Source organism: Chinchilla lanigera, unplaced genomic scaffold, assembly GCF_000276665.1.
Source record: "Chinchilla lanigera isolate Chin_1 unplaced genomic scaffold, ChiLan1.0 scaffold00010, whole genome shotgun sequence".
NCBI classification, from domain to species: domain Eukaryota; kingdom Metazoa; phylum Chordata; class Mammalia; order Rodentia; family Chinchillidae; genus Chinchilla; species Chinchilla lanigera.
In genome coordinates, this window is record NW_004955411.1 from 1851800 (window position 1) to 1868260 (window position 16461).

At 42.8% G+C, this 16461-nt stretch overlaps 1 protein-coding gene across 14 annotated transcripts in view; it reads right to left on the reverse strand.

Annotated features, from left to right (window-relative positions):
• Window positions 1-1095: 1095 nt before the first annotated feature.
• Window positions 1096-16461, reverse strand: part of Mlip (muscular LMNA-interacting protein) — a 247723-nt gene continuing 232357 nt past the window's right edge. For 11 of the 14 annotated variants that reach the window (XM_013510883.1, XM_013510882.1, XM_005377599.1 and 8 more), the window contains 2 exons: window positions 10545-10598; window positions 1096-1404 (listed from right to left, as the gene is read on the reverse strand). In XM_013510883.1, the coding sequence (XP_013366337.1) occupies window positions 1399-1404; window positions 10545-10598 (60 nt within the window). In that variant the 3' untranslated portion in view covers window positions 1096-1398. Of the gene's footprint in view, window positions 1405-10544; window positions 10599-14063; window positions 14170-16461 lie in introns of those variants that run through there. The other 3 variants (XM_005377598.1, XM_005377592.1, XM_013510878.1) reach the window with 2 other exon arrangements.

Consider the following 16461-nt stretch of genomic DNA (forward strand, 5'->3'; position numbering starts at 1 on the left):
GACACGTACGTACGAGGTGGGGCTCGCCCAGCCATCTGCCATGAGCCGGAAGTGGGATCAACTCCAACTCCTGCGTGTGAATGAAGGTGTGGATGTACAAATGACTGAGCAAATGCTTTGGTCTTAGAAACAGATTACCTGGACTTGAATTTTTCTTTTGTCACTTACTAGCGTGTTTTAATCACTGGGAAGATTCACACTGTGGGTGATAACAGGACCGACCTCACAAGATCATGTGAAGGTTACATTAAGTTCACACACAGCCCTTGTGGTAGCCGGTGCAGAAGGAATGGACAATGGATGTTAGAAATCATTACTGGTGATCTGAGGCGATTCTTCACATAGTTCAGCGGGGCAGTGGAAGCACAACTGCTGCTTGGAAGAAAGGAGATGACTAGGGAGCCTTGCTGTGGCTCTTTTGCCCCTAACATCAATGGAGAAGATGGAGAAACTTCGCATTTCCAGGTGCCACACGAGGGCTGTGAGTGCAACAGTCTAAACCGGATGCAGCAGGTTGAAGGAGCCAGCGCTCTTCTGAAGGAACAGCTCCTGAGCGGGATGACTGAGGTGCCCACACCAGGATCTGAGGGAGCCGCAGCTCAGAGCTGGCTACACGGGAACCAGAGCCTTACGCTAAGGTAGCAGACTTCACAACAGCTGCTTTGTGACCGGGAACTGGCTACACAGAGCTGCTGAGGATTCTTCTCCAAGGGGTGTGGTCCTGGGCATCCCCAGTGGGCAGAAGGAAGTCACCAGAGGAGACAGACTGACTCTCGGGAATGGCGGCAGGGAGACAAAGGGAACATGGCCAACGTGCTGGGCACCGCAAAGCTCCCCCCTGGTACACGGCCTGCCCTAGGGTCCAGAACCCCAAGGGCTCGGGAAGCAGCCTGTGTCTGCACGGTACCTATTTTCTCCTGTTCACAATTTCCCCAGAGCATCCCGCAGTACGAGTGCACCCTGACAGCTGGAACTCTTAAAAAGTGATTGTATGTTTTTAGCATGTAGAAAGTGAGGCAAGAGGAACAAAGGCTGATTCCCTCAGCAATGTACGCATGAAATAAAAGAACTGTCGAAAAACAGTCACAGCCACTGTTGTGTTTACCCATGGTTCTTTATTTGGCCACTGAAGGTAGGGGCGAGTTAGTATTGCTGTCGGCCTCACAGAAGGCCGGAAAGGCTTGAACCGTGTGCGAGAAGCGGTAGGTCAGCCTCTCCTACGCTGGGTTTAGTGCAGTGCTGTGATGCTTTATGCCTGCAGGAAATGTTTCTTAGTTCTTCCGTTCCACTGCAGTTCATAAAAGCACTCATTCTGAAAAAAATAGTTAAATCTACCAAGTGGTTAGCACCAGCATCCCAAATACACTTCAGCAGCTGGCTTTCGTGTCTTCTCCAACTTCACTGCTGCAAAATAAGAAAAAATAATAGGTTGACAGAGGTGAAGCCACCAAGAAATAAATGAAACTGAAGTTTATACATTCATATGTAGGCACAGTTATCTCATGTAGGAAATAGTTTATATCAGGAAAAATTATTCTTATTCTTTAGCCAAATTCTTGTTATTCAATTAATAGCAAAACTAAAATCTAGATATATTCCTTCTCATCCCATTCTGATCTCTTAGGAACTTGCAGAGAAATTCTGCCCTGACAAGGGCCACGATGGCTTTGAGAGCCGGGTAAGTCTTAAGAAAGAGTACGCCAGGTGCCACCCACAGCCCTCACCTTCAGTCATGTGACCACTGCCTTACCTTTCCTCTAGCAGTGACTGCACATGCCCTGAAATGGAACTTCTCAAATAAGTAAAGTGGACAGGAGTTGGATGAAGCCCTCACTTTTGCAAAATGGAACATTACAAAAGACAAAGACAACTAAGAACAGCTTGCTTTGTATTCCTGTGCGGATTTTCTTGGCTTTACAATGCTGCCATGAGGTAGGGGAGTGCGTTGTTATTGATGTAGTCTTTATTTCTTTATTCATCTAGTTTCTGTGTGTTGCTATGTGATAGGGTTAGACTGTCTGGACCAGACAAGGTCAACCTAATGGGCTGGAGGTGGGTATTTGAAACTACAAAGTCAAACTATACCAAAAGTATAAAAGAAAGCATCAGAAATAAAGTGAGGAGAGAATTTATTTCTAAAACATGACTCTTCTGGAACACTTTGATAAAATGCATGGGGGAGGAAATGACCAGCACTTCTTACGGGTAGGCGTCATCTCATAGCTAACAATGCAGTGTACCAAAATACAAGTGCCTTTTGTATAGGCAACTCTCTGCTCTTTATGGGGAAATCTCACAGGGAACATCATGAAGCATCAGTGGTGCAGGAGACCTGTGCCCGAGGGCTGGCTGCACAGGGGAATATGTCTACCTGCAGGAGGCAAGACAGAAAGGAACCCTGAGGACAGCATGGCCACGAAACCAAGCAGCCTTTGAAACAGGCGCACATTGTGCCCCACTTTTCAAACTAGAAGGAGGGGGCGGAGAAAAAGCATTAAAAGCAGGGGCTAGCCCCGTCACCGCCCTGGCTTGCTCTGACCGCAGGAAAGTATCAGTCATGAAGTCAGCGTGCTGCAGTTTTCATCATCAGGGCTTCTCCGCTGCTTGAGGAGGAAGGGAGGAAGTGACTAAGTTACACTTCCTCCCTTAGTTTTTTAACAAATAAAAAGTGCTATTAGCTTGATTTCCCTGAAAGAACCAACATATAGTAGTCAACATGACAACAGACTCCCGGAAATCACCACCATTTGACTAAACTGAAGGACTGTGCGTCTGACATGCTAAGCATTTTACACAATGCAGATCATCATCATACCCTTCAGTCCCATTTTATAGATAATGAAATCAATGCGCAAGATGAGACAGCACGCCCAACCCACAGGACTGCAAATTAGCCAGAGCTCCTTCACTGTTTTCTATTTGTCTTATTGTTTGTGAGGTGATTGGTTTGTCTTAGTCACGCCAAAGGATATACAGGGTCTGGCTAAGGGGACGGCAAATTCTCGGTCGTCAGAAAAGCTGCAGCAGGAGGTATATAAGTATATATGCTGCAGACAGGATTATCCTATTAAACAAAACATTGAACTAAATGCCCTGTGAGTTCCCTTTAAAATAGTATTTTTATAATATCTGAACAATTAGATCCCACCGAACATGATAGGTAGCCTATCCTCAGTCACCGACTATGCTGGCAAACTCAGCACTACTCTCCGCTCTTCCCGAGGCAGCTGGGAGATCAGTCGTGTTTGGAACTCCAATTCAGCCCCTGGGCAGAGACTGTTTATCTTCTACGATAGGTAAAATCACCATGTGTACACTTTATGACGACTTTGTTTTCCCTTGTCAATCACAACATAGGTAAAGAGATAAATAACTTGACAACTTGACAGAAACAAAGGTATGATTAACAAAGGTGAAGACCATGAAATAAATCAACGAATAAGTCCTTGTATTCAGAGGAGCAAGCAGGTGAGTCTCAGTATTTTAATGCCAACTGGACAACTCACTTCTGTGGGCTTTAAGAAAATATAAATAAGGAATTTAAACACTTAGAAAATCACAGTTCTGCAGAGTCAAATTCCAAATATTTTTGTTGTTTAGCATTAACTTGGGTTAGTGAGTGAGTGCATTCTTGTGAAATATTAAGCCAACAGTACAAGAAGCATTCTTTCAGAGAATGTGCTGTGTGAACTGTCTTTTCATTCCTGTCTAGAGCAAAAACAAACACGCAAGTCTTTACCGCCAAGGAAAAATGGAAGCATTCACATACACGTTATATTCTTGCAAACATGAAGCCAGATGTGAGTTACCCGGAACAAAAAGCCATCTCCAGGAAATAAGTATATCATACCACTATTACTGTTTCATTCTGAGAGATGTTAAGTGTATTTTACACGTGTGTGTAACTATTAACTTTAATATAAAAACATAAGGTCAGGTACTGGAATCTACTGAATTTATTATACAAAGTGATCAGTAGCAAGAGTCCTACAAAGGGAGCATGACAGAGACTGGGAGTGTAGTGGACTCTGGAGCACGCAACACTGAGTCTGGGGTCAGAACACCCGTTAGTAGAAGATCTGAGTCCAGAGTTATTAACCTCCATCCAACTATTTTTAGTTGAAAAATCTAGAAACAATCTTCCCCAGGCACCACACAGAGGACTTATAAGTCTGTCTAGGGTCTAATGATCGCTCAGTTTTAGCACTCACTAAACACGAACTCTAACTTGAATCTGAGATGAGTTTGAAGGAGAAACTGAACCTGTCAAACTCCCACCCGCCCCATAGTAAATTCAACGGAGTTACCAGAAGAGAAAGATGAGACATTTTTTCCTATTCACTGCTTCCGAGTCAGAATCTCTCAAAATTCAGTTCCAGGACTGGCCAACCCAGTGTGAAGACAGGGAACTTAGAAAGAAGGAGGTTTCTCTTCCTGTTAAGTGAAGTTCCCCTCCTCCTCTGAGAGCATCTGCGTTAGATGTGCCGTCCAATGTACTTTCTCCCTCCTTGATGTGTCTGTAAAACCTTCAGAGGACTAGATGGGACCAGACATCACCAGGCTAAGGGAGGGAGATCATCAGTTGGAGCCCAGCCCGGGCAACACAGCAATTTAGCGAGACCCTATCTCGAAATTTAAAAAGGGGTTAAGGATGTAGCTCTGTGCAAATGCCCTGGGTTCCATCACCAGAAATAAGGAAGAAAGGGAAGGAGGGAGGGAAGGAGGGAAAAAGGGAGGGAGGGAATGGAAAGCCAGGGTGGGGATGCAGAGAAAACTGAGTCTTCTGTCAGGCCCAGGAAAATCTTTCCCAAGGGCTTATGAACTGTCTCCTGCGAGCCCAGCGATCGCAAGTCTGAGCCCAGCCTGAGCAACTTAGTGTCTTAATGAGACCGAGTCTCAAAATAAAAAAGAAATTTGTAAATGGCTGGGAGTGCAGGTCCTTGTGAAGGCCGTTTCCAAACCCCAGTACCGAGGACTGGGGGCTAGGGAGGACCACATCCTGGGAATGCTAACATCCAAGGAACATAATGTCCCTGTCTCCTCATCCCAAGCAAGGTAAGACTCTAAGGTCAGCAGATGCCTGCTCTAAATTGTTAAACTACCTCCTGTTCCAATGACAAGTTTTCTTTTCCTTTGTATAAAACCCCAATTATCAGGTGAATTCAGGATGAAGTAGTGTTTTAAGTGGTAAATTACTTCCTCTTAGTTGGGGGTGAGCTGAATTACTATTTCATCTTGAGAACATGTATTCAATGGATTGTATCTCTGGTTTTATGAAGGGTGAGATTTCTTCCTGTGTTTACACCCTCTTAGTGGATTTCTGTGATCCTTATCACATTCTGATTTATTGCTTATTCAATAATAAAATGCTTTGTCTATTAGCTTTTAAAGAGGACTTCTAAGTTTGCAGAAAGATTATTATGATTATTATTATTTCTCTATTTCTCCAAAACAGGCTAGAGACATAGGAAAAGAACAAATGATGGAAAAATCATTTTGATGAGTCCATTTGTGTCAAATTTAGACCCTTCTACATGTCTGGAAAAAGTGACTGATCCTTCAGTCATCTGTGCTAGCTGGGTTTATTTTTGTAAGAAATTTACCTGGCCTTTTAGTCAGCTGTCTATTAAAGTTTATAAACTTTCTTTTAATCATCAGGCAATAATCCAGAGTCCAAGTTCTTGCTTAAGACTACAGCTGTGAACTCAGCAGTATGTGATATCCACCCTGTATTTTTAGAAATAATACTGCTGTGAAATTCCCTGAAGAGAAGAAAGTGAGTCTAGTCCTCTTAATAATTTCATCGTTGCCCTTGAATTAAACCAGAGAGTGAGCGTGGCTCCCATAAACAAGTCACTTAATTTCCCTATTCTCATGTAGAGAATGAAGGCAGAGGAATGGCTTTATTTTATAGAAACCTTAGGCACAGCAGAGGTTGAGATTCAAAATAAAATGAACGCGGAAAGCTTGTATACGACAAAGTAGCACATAAGTCCTAGTCTGATGGCATTTCACAGTTACCTTCCAGTCACAATTGTAACCATGACCACCCGTAAATATTTATCAAAATCTGCAAAGAAAAGGACTAAGAAAACAAGAGAACAATTTCCCAGGTATGTGTTTTATGAGCAGCTAGCTGTGTTAATAACAAATAAATCTGAGCAGTCAGAATCAAATGCATCTGATCATGTTTTTGGAAATTAATTGACCTTCATGTTGACAAGAATACAGTCCTGGGGCTTTGGGTAGCAGGTGATAGGAGCAGGTATTTGTATCTCATTCTCTACTATGACGCTACAACTCATCTTGCAAAAGAAAAGTATGTTTTAGAGTAGTTGTCCATGCCAAAGTCATAAGACATGGTAAATACAATCAGAAGTCATGGTTGTTAATTGAATTTAATTTTCTTCTAAGTAACTGCAGTCAGAAATCATTTATCTCAGGCAGTGAATATGCCTTTCCTGAGTGGCATTAAATATTCACCTATTTGGAGCGTACTGCTTTGGTGTAAACGGGAAATCTATGAAAGTAACATTCTTTGAATATTGCTCAGTCAGCAGACATCATGGTCAAAAATCAGTGATTTAGGAGCACATCTGTGCACATGAGGGTCCTTCAGTCCCCAGGTATTTTTGTATGTCTTGGACAACGTAAAATGAAAGCACTGCTTGGGTGCCCTGAGCCCTGACAGCCTGCACTGGGCGCTGTGCCTCACCTGGGCAGTTTCCAATCCTTGTGTAGAAGCCAAGAAAAACAGAAAGCATTGAACTTGAATTAAAGTGAATCTCAAGATGTAATAGATTTCTCAAAATTAATGTTGTAGCAACTGAGTAGATAGAATTATTAGAACGGGCAGTTAGGCAGGGCTGGGCCTTGGAGGGAACCAGTGTGGAAGACAGGATACCTTGGGGCTGTGGGCCAGATCTCAAGACAAAAGATTAAACAAATGCACCCACATACCTCCCTAGGGATGAACATCAGGGATTGATATTCTAAATGGGTAGCAATCACCTTGAAAAAGCCAGGAAGAGTCACTAACCCAACCCCAGCAGGAAAAGCCCCTGTTCTGTATTCATGTCCGCTCGCTGTGTGACTGATTCCCCATCTGATCCTCATTTAATCAATTTTACCTGAGCAGTTATGCTTGTAATCTTCATGGCTGGCCACAGTTTTGTCCACTTCATGCCTACCTTGTGAGTTCCCATTTCCCCACTTAGACCCACCTCACCTGTCTTTGCTCTATAAAAATCCCTAGAAAAGGCAGGTTCCTTGGCAACCCACTCGGGCCCCCTTCTGTCCCTCTCGGAGACAGAAACCTTCTTTCTCCCAATAAATACATTCTGCTCTCAACCTCCGTTGTTCCTAAAATTCATTCTTCGATTTCAGAGAACATGAAATCATCCACACAGCTTCCAGGCTGGGAGTTTCTTTCTCCTATATCATTAATATAACGTAGAAGTTAAAGTACATGTCATGAGTTCATGCCACTGGGCAGGAATATATGACCCAAATATTTAGTAATTGAAAGCATGTGTTGAAACAATTTTTTAAATGATCCTCCTGCTGTCACTTTCCTTCTGTTTTGTTTTGTTTTTTTTCAATTAAATAGCGACTTTATTGACCCTAGACTGCCAGTGAAGGAACTGTAAGTTAAGGTGAGGCACACGGGAGCCGTGGGGAGACGTCACAGCCTGCCAAGACCTCTGTCCCCCGCCCCACCGCTGGAGCAGAGCCGGCATGGTGTGCTGTGACAGTCACTCCGGGTGACTAAGGCTCAGCCAGGGCTGCGGCCCCCAGCTAGGTGAGAAATGCACGGCTCTTTAGAGTTGTTTCTTTAAAAATCATTTCAGTTATAAAAGTGATGAGAAGGCTAAATCAGAGAAATCTAAGATTGGTTTGCATTTCAATGACTGAGTTGATTTAAAAACCTGATTATCCACAAATTGCCTCACTGGATGTGAGAAATGAGAATCTGGTGGTAAAGAAGGCAAACTGCTAGAAAGGGGAATTAAAACTGAGGAACACATCCGAGCGCCAGCCCTGGCCTCTTGCACAACTCACGTGTACAGGTAGGTACCTGGAATGGTCTGCTCTGATACGCCATATGTCTCAAGACCACAACTGCTCTTCTAGAAAAGGTATTTTTTCATGGGTGAAGTTTTATAGGGTAAATAAATGTAGGGAAAGGGTTTTGGGAAACATAAGGCCAATGTGACCACCTATCATAATGAGTTGTACAAAGTTGTAAACTGCTCCAAAATGGGCCAGTTTTACCAAAAAAAAGCCATAGCTTGGCAGAAGCATAAAAAAGACCTTTGCTTCTTTTGTGTGTGTGTGACACTAACAGTTCCTGTGTCACAGATATTAAGCTTTAACTTCTTTTATGGCATTTTTCATATATTTCAAACTTATTAAAATCACTTTTTGGAAGTCTTATCCACCAGCTTAATTTTCAGTTCTTTCTGAAGGGTTTTGATAATTGATGTAAAAAATTTCAAATACTACATCTCCTCTATCCCCCCTGGTGAGCAGGAATCCTTTTGCTCACCTAACATTCAGAAGATCTCAGTTCAGCATTTATTACCTGAACTGAAAGCTTTTGTAATTGAAATAACCAACTGATTTTCTCTTATTACGTAAAAGCATTGCTACTGTGTAGACATGGCCTCTGTGAACTTAACCAAAATTATTGTGTTTGAGATAAACATATTTGACTGCTATTTTTTTATATTCATCTGAAAAGTCCAACATGTGTTCAACCCTTTTCTTATTCTGGGATATATGTTGTCAATTTGTTTCACTTTCATAGAGTTTGCCATCATTATACTGAAGGAGATAGCACATACGACAGAGAGTGAGCAGCAGAGAGTTTCGTACTCAATATAAAAGCACCATATAGAGAACTTACTACTCAGAAGTATTACTATTGTAGTGGATAAATGCATAACATGATACAAAAACAAAATAGATAAAAATAAAGAACAAAGGTAATAAAAACAAAAGTAAAATACAGACTTTTTAAAGTGCAAATTAGAATGAAAAATAACTGCCTCTTTTTTTCCATTTTGGTGCTGGGCACTGAACCCAGGGCCTTTGCACTGAGCTGTATCCCCAGAGATTTTTATTTTTTATTTTGAGACAGGGTCACCCTAAAGCTGCCCACAGTGGGCTCAAACTTTGATACTCCTGCCTCAGCCTCCCAGAGTGCTGGGATTATAGGCATGTGCTACCACACTAGGCAATACTTCTCTATTCAATTAGCAATACAGTATTTTTAAATATGATATTTGCATAGACATTCAGATGGACAAATTTACATAAAACTTAGCTACAGTAGATAGCGTATCCTTGAGTGCTCAAGCTCCAGACAGGCCTGCGACTTTGTGTAAACCCCTTCTAGCTATTTGACTTCACACCATAAACTGATTTCCCTCAGCCTCAGTGTCCTCATCTGTAAAACTGGAACAGTAAAAATATTTAATTTGAAATGTTTTTGTGACGATTAAGTACATGATACTATTTCTAATATATAGTAAGTTCGCCGTGAAGTGGCATTTGTAATAATCCGTGTGGTGAGAACGCACACGGAGGAACCGTAACGCCCCGAGGAAGAGGGATTCCCACAGCTTTCTCGGGGCCGCGGTGTGTCTGCGAGTCTACTGTACATGCTCACTCAGAACCAATAGCCTTAGCTTTAGGATTTTGCCCTAATAGAGAAACGATCATGGGTATCCATACACATATTCCTAACATACCTTCATATTTTCGACTCATGTCACCATGGAAGGCCACACTGCCCTTGTATGATAGAAACTTGAAATTCACAGAAATACAGATGTCAGCTTATGAAAAGTATATAATCTACCCTAAATTGTGAAAAATATACCTTGCAAAGGAAAATTCAAGATTTTAAAAAATTTTATTATTTCTGTTTCTCTTCTGCTTTATGCTTGGTCTAAATCTGGAGGCATTACTGTTAAACATACTTTATTTGTGCCATCTTAAATGACTGTATGAGCTACCCGTTTCCCTCCTAAAGACAAGTCCTTTACATTTCACTTTTTTCCTTTAATTTTCTATTTTAGCTGAAGGATAGAGAAGAAAACATTGCTCAGTTACCCTTTCTCTTGATGAACACAAATTTAGATCATGCAAAGAAAGTTTTTTCTTTGCATAGTACAGCTTTTGTAAAAATAAAAAGAGGATTTTCAAAAATCCCCATGGCTGGGCAAGGTGGCACATATCTGCGATCCTAGCTACTCAGGAGGCTAAGGCAGGAGGACAGGATTGAGACCAGGCTAGGCAATTTAGCACGAGTCCCTCACTCAAAATGAAATTTAAGAAAGGACTGGAGCTGTAGCTCACTGCGAGGCCCTGAGTTCAGTCCCCAACACAGAAGGAAAGAAGGGAGGGACCAAGGAGGGAGGGAGGGAGGGAAAAAGGGAAGAAGGCGTAATTCTTTAATCATTAAAATTAAGTTTGGCTATTTCTACAGCCTCCCACGGAAATGCAAAACTGGATCTCCAATTGTGCCGGACATTTACCTCTTTGGAATCAAGGGTTTCGTGTTCAGGAATAGTCACCATTGGATGACTCAGCTTCGCAGAAAAGACGCCCAGGATGTGATCGGGGTAGAAACGAGGAGAAACAAATATTTAAATTTTATGTAAGTAGATAATTAGATAATGCATAAAGTGTATTACTGCAGATAATAGACATAGATGCTACCAAGTATAAATATTAAGATTTGATCGTCATGAAGAAACAAAGAAGCGACTTTGGCCGACAGTGAGTGCTCTGAGCACATATTATCCCTATGGCGTTACTCATAAACTCTCATAAATTGGACAGCATACACTGTCATTTAACATTTACTTGGTGAGTGGCCAAACACACTGATAGATTTCACAGAAAGTAAACTAAGTTAAATTTGTGTCCCTTCCTCGCACAGGGGCCTCTAATTAAAAAGTTCAGAGGAAAATCAACAAATCCTATGAATACCTATTGCTAAACGTAGCACCACCTGTAGATGGCATAATTTTAGGAATGCAAAGTATTGTGCATCCTTGTAAATGTTAATAACATACACAGGGGCTTCAAAAATAATGCCATCTGGCCAGACGATGCTATTATTATAACGTAATTTAAAATACAGTGACGGACACCTAACAGGGGGGAGAGCCTTCTCCATGTGACTGCATGGGTCTTCTGAGCAAGACAGATACACATAAAACCACCAACAATGAAGTCGTCGATAAGCGGGAGAGACAGGCTGGGAAACCAAGAGAAGGGAAAAGTAAGAATTCGTGACGAAATCTGTTTGCTCCTTTTCTCCTTGCTCCTATTTCAGGGTCACCGCAAGGTTGGACTGCCCAGAACATTCCTTGTTCGTGCTACTGCCCTGGGAGAATGAGGGCTACGGAAATGCCAGACCCCGTTCCCTTTCAGCAGGGCCGTGTGCTGGGGCGATTTCAGCGAGGCCAGGCGCAACAGGACTCCAGCTATGCCGCCAGGCACTAGGAGGTCCCTCCTGAGAGCTCCTCAGACTGAAGAATGGAGCATGCTTTCATCTACAGTTATCGCTTCACTAAATCTCAGCCCCCACACTCTGTTCCCAGCTGTAAAATCCTGTTATCACAGCATCAGGACTCCTTCCAGCCGCCCAGTACCACCGCTTGAGATAGACACAGAGTCAACTAGAGACCTAACTAGCACTCCAGGAAGCAGCAGAAAGTGCCTCCTTCTCCTCTCCACGGTAATCTGCTGAAAACCGAAGCATGGCTTAGGGAGGATGAGACTCTGGGTACTGCTTCAAATGTCAAACCCAAGTCATCGGTCCACAGCCATCTTTAATAGGCTGAGGCGAAGTGGCACAGCATGTATCTGAATCATCGGAGTTTGTGAAATGTCAACTTTTTATTCTTCTAATTTCTTAATCTTGAAAAAGAATTATCCTGGTAGTTTTAAATGTTAGTATATAAACCCCTTAAAAATACGGGACCTCATCAGTAACTGAGTCATTATATACTGCCTACTTTTATTATTACACTCCTTCTCTCCAATGTAAGTATTAAATGATTTAAAACCATTTCATTTATAACACTGAATTTCAGACACTATATGTTGATTATCCTAACCAACAAAAGAGGACCGAAAGTGATTGATTTTAAATATTCTTTAAGCCCCAAATTATTTATATTTGGCTTTAAAATGCTTTTTCCTATTTAAGATCCTTTAACACCGCAGGTTTGCCTTTCTATTTCTCTTAAGTTAACTGAAATGTGCTATGAACGTCTCACGAGCATCGCGGGTTTAGTCATAATAATTCACTAGGTTCCCACATCACAAACGCTTTACAAACTTCTGTCCACAGCAGCACAGCGGGATAAGCTCCATTACTTCTCTGCTTCACAGCGGAGGAAACTAGAGCACTGAGGGAGACAATAATGTATACAAGGCCCAGGGATAGTAGGTGGGGGCTCATGGCTGGAATCCGGGGTAACGGTTCCCTAGATGTGCTAGACGGACACAGGAGGTGGAAACAGGGTTCGAGAAGCACAAAGGAGAGCGGGTGGGGAGGGAGGGCCGTGAGGCAGGGCAGGGAGCAGGGAAAAGGCCACACAATAAAGCCAAGAGTCCACCGAGAGACCAGGACAGTGCAGGAGAGGCAGGTGAGCTGCAGAGCCACGCAGGAGCACTGCAGGGCGGGCAGGTGTCGGCACAGGTCTCAGAGCTCGATTCTCCCCGAGAGAGAGAAGTCACCGACGTATGAGAAGGGGACCCATGTGATCAGATTTTCATTCCAAAAAAGCCACTGCGACTGGTGTACAAACTACTGAGAGGAAAGGAGATGTTTATGCGATCCGCGGGGGTGGGTGGGGAGGAAAAACGAAGAATGTCTAAGGAAACTGTGTCCAAGGACCTAGACCGGACCTGTTTGTCTAGGTGACTCTTCCCCTCCTACTTTCTAGCATGAGTGGGAAAAGCAGCAAGCAGACACTCTGATCGGGGAGAAAGTGGGGAAACACTGGGAAGAAATCATACTGAACTCTGAAACCACGGCTGCACGCTAAGGGCGGGGCCTGTGCAATGCCTCAGGAGTAGAGATATCAATTGAAGAGGCCAGCACAGTACGCTGAGAAAGTCCTGCCACCGTCAGAATAATGGAGATGATAACACCAGAACATTAAAATCAGCTTTTCGCGGGTGCATGACTTGCTCTCCACAGAGGGAGGAGGGAGACGCCACAGGGCAGAGAGTCTGTGGACCTGGCAGCGAGTGCTCTGGAGAACAAATCACTATTTTGCATCAAAGAGAAAACAACTAAAAATGTACTGGTTTTCTCATCAGTGCATGACTGAACACAGACTGATGAATGAAACAAAACGTTCAGGTGAAATGAGATAAAACACACTTTGTCCTCCATGGAAAATCCAGTTTTACGTACTGTGTAACAAATTAATTAGACCTTTGCCCACAAATCACTATTAGATAATCAACAGGTGGTATTTGAAGAAAACATTCAGTTGATTTTTATTATACCTCCAACCACAGCTGCCACGGAACTAACACCAAGTCTTGGGAGGCACTTGTTACCAGTACGGAGCTTCTCAAGATTGTTACTGAAGATACACAATCCCTCCAGCCAGCTGGAGAAATGAGAATCCAACACTGACGCAAAGAAGGCATTCAAAATGTTAAGCCAGTGAAGTCTTAAGTGTATCAGAGAAGTCGAATTTAAAGCTCTGGTGTCCGTGAAACACTTCTGGCCTGAAGATAGAATGGGTGTTCTTGACAGCCAGTTTGAGAAGCTGAGGAAGGGCTGCAACAGGGTCTGACACTTTAAAAGCATCAAGCGAACACACTTCAGGCAGAATTCACTCCTCTAGGATTGCTGCTCTGCTTGACCACATCCGCTTGTGACCCTCCTGTACCTTCCGCTTCTGTCTCTCCACTTAGAACTGTCAACTTCTCGAGTTCCTAAGAATGTCTCTCAGAAATAGACATGAAAAGTGCTCCTAGCAATACACACATAGAGCACTATCTTTTGCGTAAGTACAACTGTATCATAAGGAGATGAGAAGCTGTCAGAAACTCTGATTTCTGTGTCACTCTTCTCTAGGTTTCTTCACAGGAACCGTACACTCAGCAGGGAGGAGACGCATGAGTCTTGAATGAATAAATTAAAGAAGGAAAGAATGAATAAAATGATTAGAGAAAAAGAAGAGGGTTTCTGACTTGAAAAATTAAAGAATTTTAGAGAAATTCCAAATTAATAGAGAATTAGGAATTGTTCGCTGCATCCTAAAGGTACCCTCATTTATAGACGTTTTTCAAACTGGAAATCCTTCAAGTAGAACTATCACACAAGTGCGCTTTGTTTAATCCTCCTACTTCTATTGCTTGAAAAAGAATTGAACCCTGTTGTCAGTGTTCAAGCCCAGCTTCTGCATGCAGAATGCTATTTCTAGCTTCTCTTGGGCTGTTCCCAGGTCCTACAGCATGAGGTCTGCAGTCATCTACATCTGGACAGCACCCTGCCCCTTTTATAGGAAGCTGGGGGTCTCCATGGTAACAGCTCCTCTAGGAGAAGGCTAAAGGTCAGAGGTCATCTGTTATCAAGCTGAAGCTTACACATCTGCCTTGCTTTTCTAATTCTGGAGATGGAAGATTTCATTTCCTGACTTACAACGTATCACAGTACACAGGGAAATGGGGAGACCATCCTACGAATTTCAGAGTCTCACACCGTAGGTGTGGAGTGGGACCCAAAATTCTGAGTGTCTAGCAACTCATCTTTGTGTGAACAGATGGAACTGATATGCTTCAAGCATTTACCTGTTCATACCTCTTACTGATTATACTCAAAACACTGTAATCAGTAAGCTGTGTGATTAAACAGCTTCCCAAATATCTATTTACTATGTACCTGCTAACGGCGCAGGCACTTGGCCTGGTATCAAGGACAACAGTGAGCACCGTTCCTGCGCTTGAACACCACAGTCTCTGGGTGTGATAGATGCTAATTATGTAATCAGGAATACAGAGATGCAAGCTCAAAATAACGTGTTAGGAAATAAAAGCAGTGAGTTTACAGGGATTCACTGTTGATAAACCTGACCTAGTCTAGGAAGAAGAAGGAAAATTTTTCCAAGAAGCTTAAGCCCAAAAGGTTAAATTACTCCGGGAAACTGAGGCAGGAGGATCGCAAGTTCCAACCCAGCTTGGGCAAGTTGGTGAGAGCCTGTTTCAAAATGAAAAATAAAATAAAAGCTGCCTGAGGACGTAGCTCAGCACAAAGGCTCTGGGTGCAATCCCCAGCACCAAAAAAAAAAAAAAGAAGTAAATAATAAGATGAACGGCGTGAAGAGCACTACAAATTCAGTTGCTAAGAAGAACAGACTATTGGGCTGATTGGAAGGTAGGGTAAAGACTCCGCATGCACAGGCAAAATCAGGGAGAGAGGACAGTGTGTCGGGACGCCAGGCTGGGTGTTTACAACACCAACTCCACTTCAGATCCAAAGGCATAAGCTCTCGAAAGCACTCGTTAAATGAACTAACACTGTTATCCTGAGTTTGCTCATTTCCCAGGAGGGCTGCAAGCTGCCTGACGACAGGGCTCATCACAGCCTCTCACCTGTGCAGAAACAGGGGCTGGCTGATTTGGTTGCTGAAGGTTCTACACAGGACCTTGCAACAAAATGTGAGTAGCGGTCTGAGTTCTGCTTGCTGAGGCTGCTTTATGGTGCAACGAGGAAAGATCTGGCTTCAGTAAAAGAAACAAGCCACTTTTATCAAAGAGACGTGGCTATGTCTTAAAGATTTAATCTGTAGCCAGGCGTGGTGGTACATGCCTGTAATCCCAGCACTCAGGAGGCTGAGACAGGAGGATCGTGGTGAGTTTGAGGCCAGCCTGTGCTACAAAGTGAGTTCAAGACCAGCCTGAACTGCATAGTGAGACCCTGTCTCAAAAAGACAAACAAGCAAGATTTAATCTGCCTTTGCCCAATTATCTAAAAAGATTAGGAAAATATGAGTATTTATGTAAATTCTCGTATAAATATTTATTTCTAGAAGGTAGAGGAGGAGAATCTATGTTTGGTGGTTCCCTGAGGTTTACTAATGTGTCTATCCCATAATCCCCATGTGCTCTGGTAAATCACTCTACATCTCAGCTTTAGTTTCCCGACTTTAAAGCCAGGACTGAGTGCGTGTGTCCCGGCTCCTCTTCTACTCTGCTAATTCATTACTTCTCTGACACTTCAGCAAAAAACTACTGGCTGATAATGATGCTGGCTCCAAAGAAAGGTCTTTCATTTTGGAACTTCCCGTTCTAAACCAGGCGTTATGTTCACAGGATGGTAAAAATGAAAGCCTCAGGGAACGTAACCTGAGCTCCTTAATATTAGTCCTTACTTCTGCCATTTATTTATTCCTCGTATGAACTTTTATAAACATT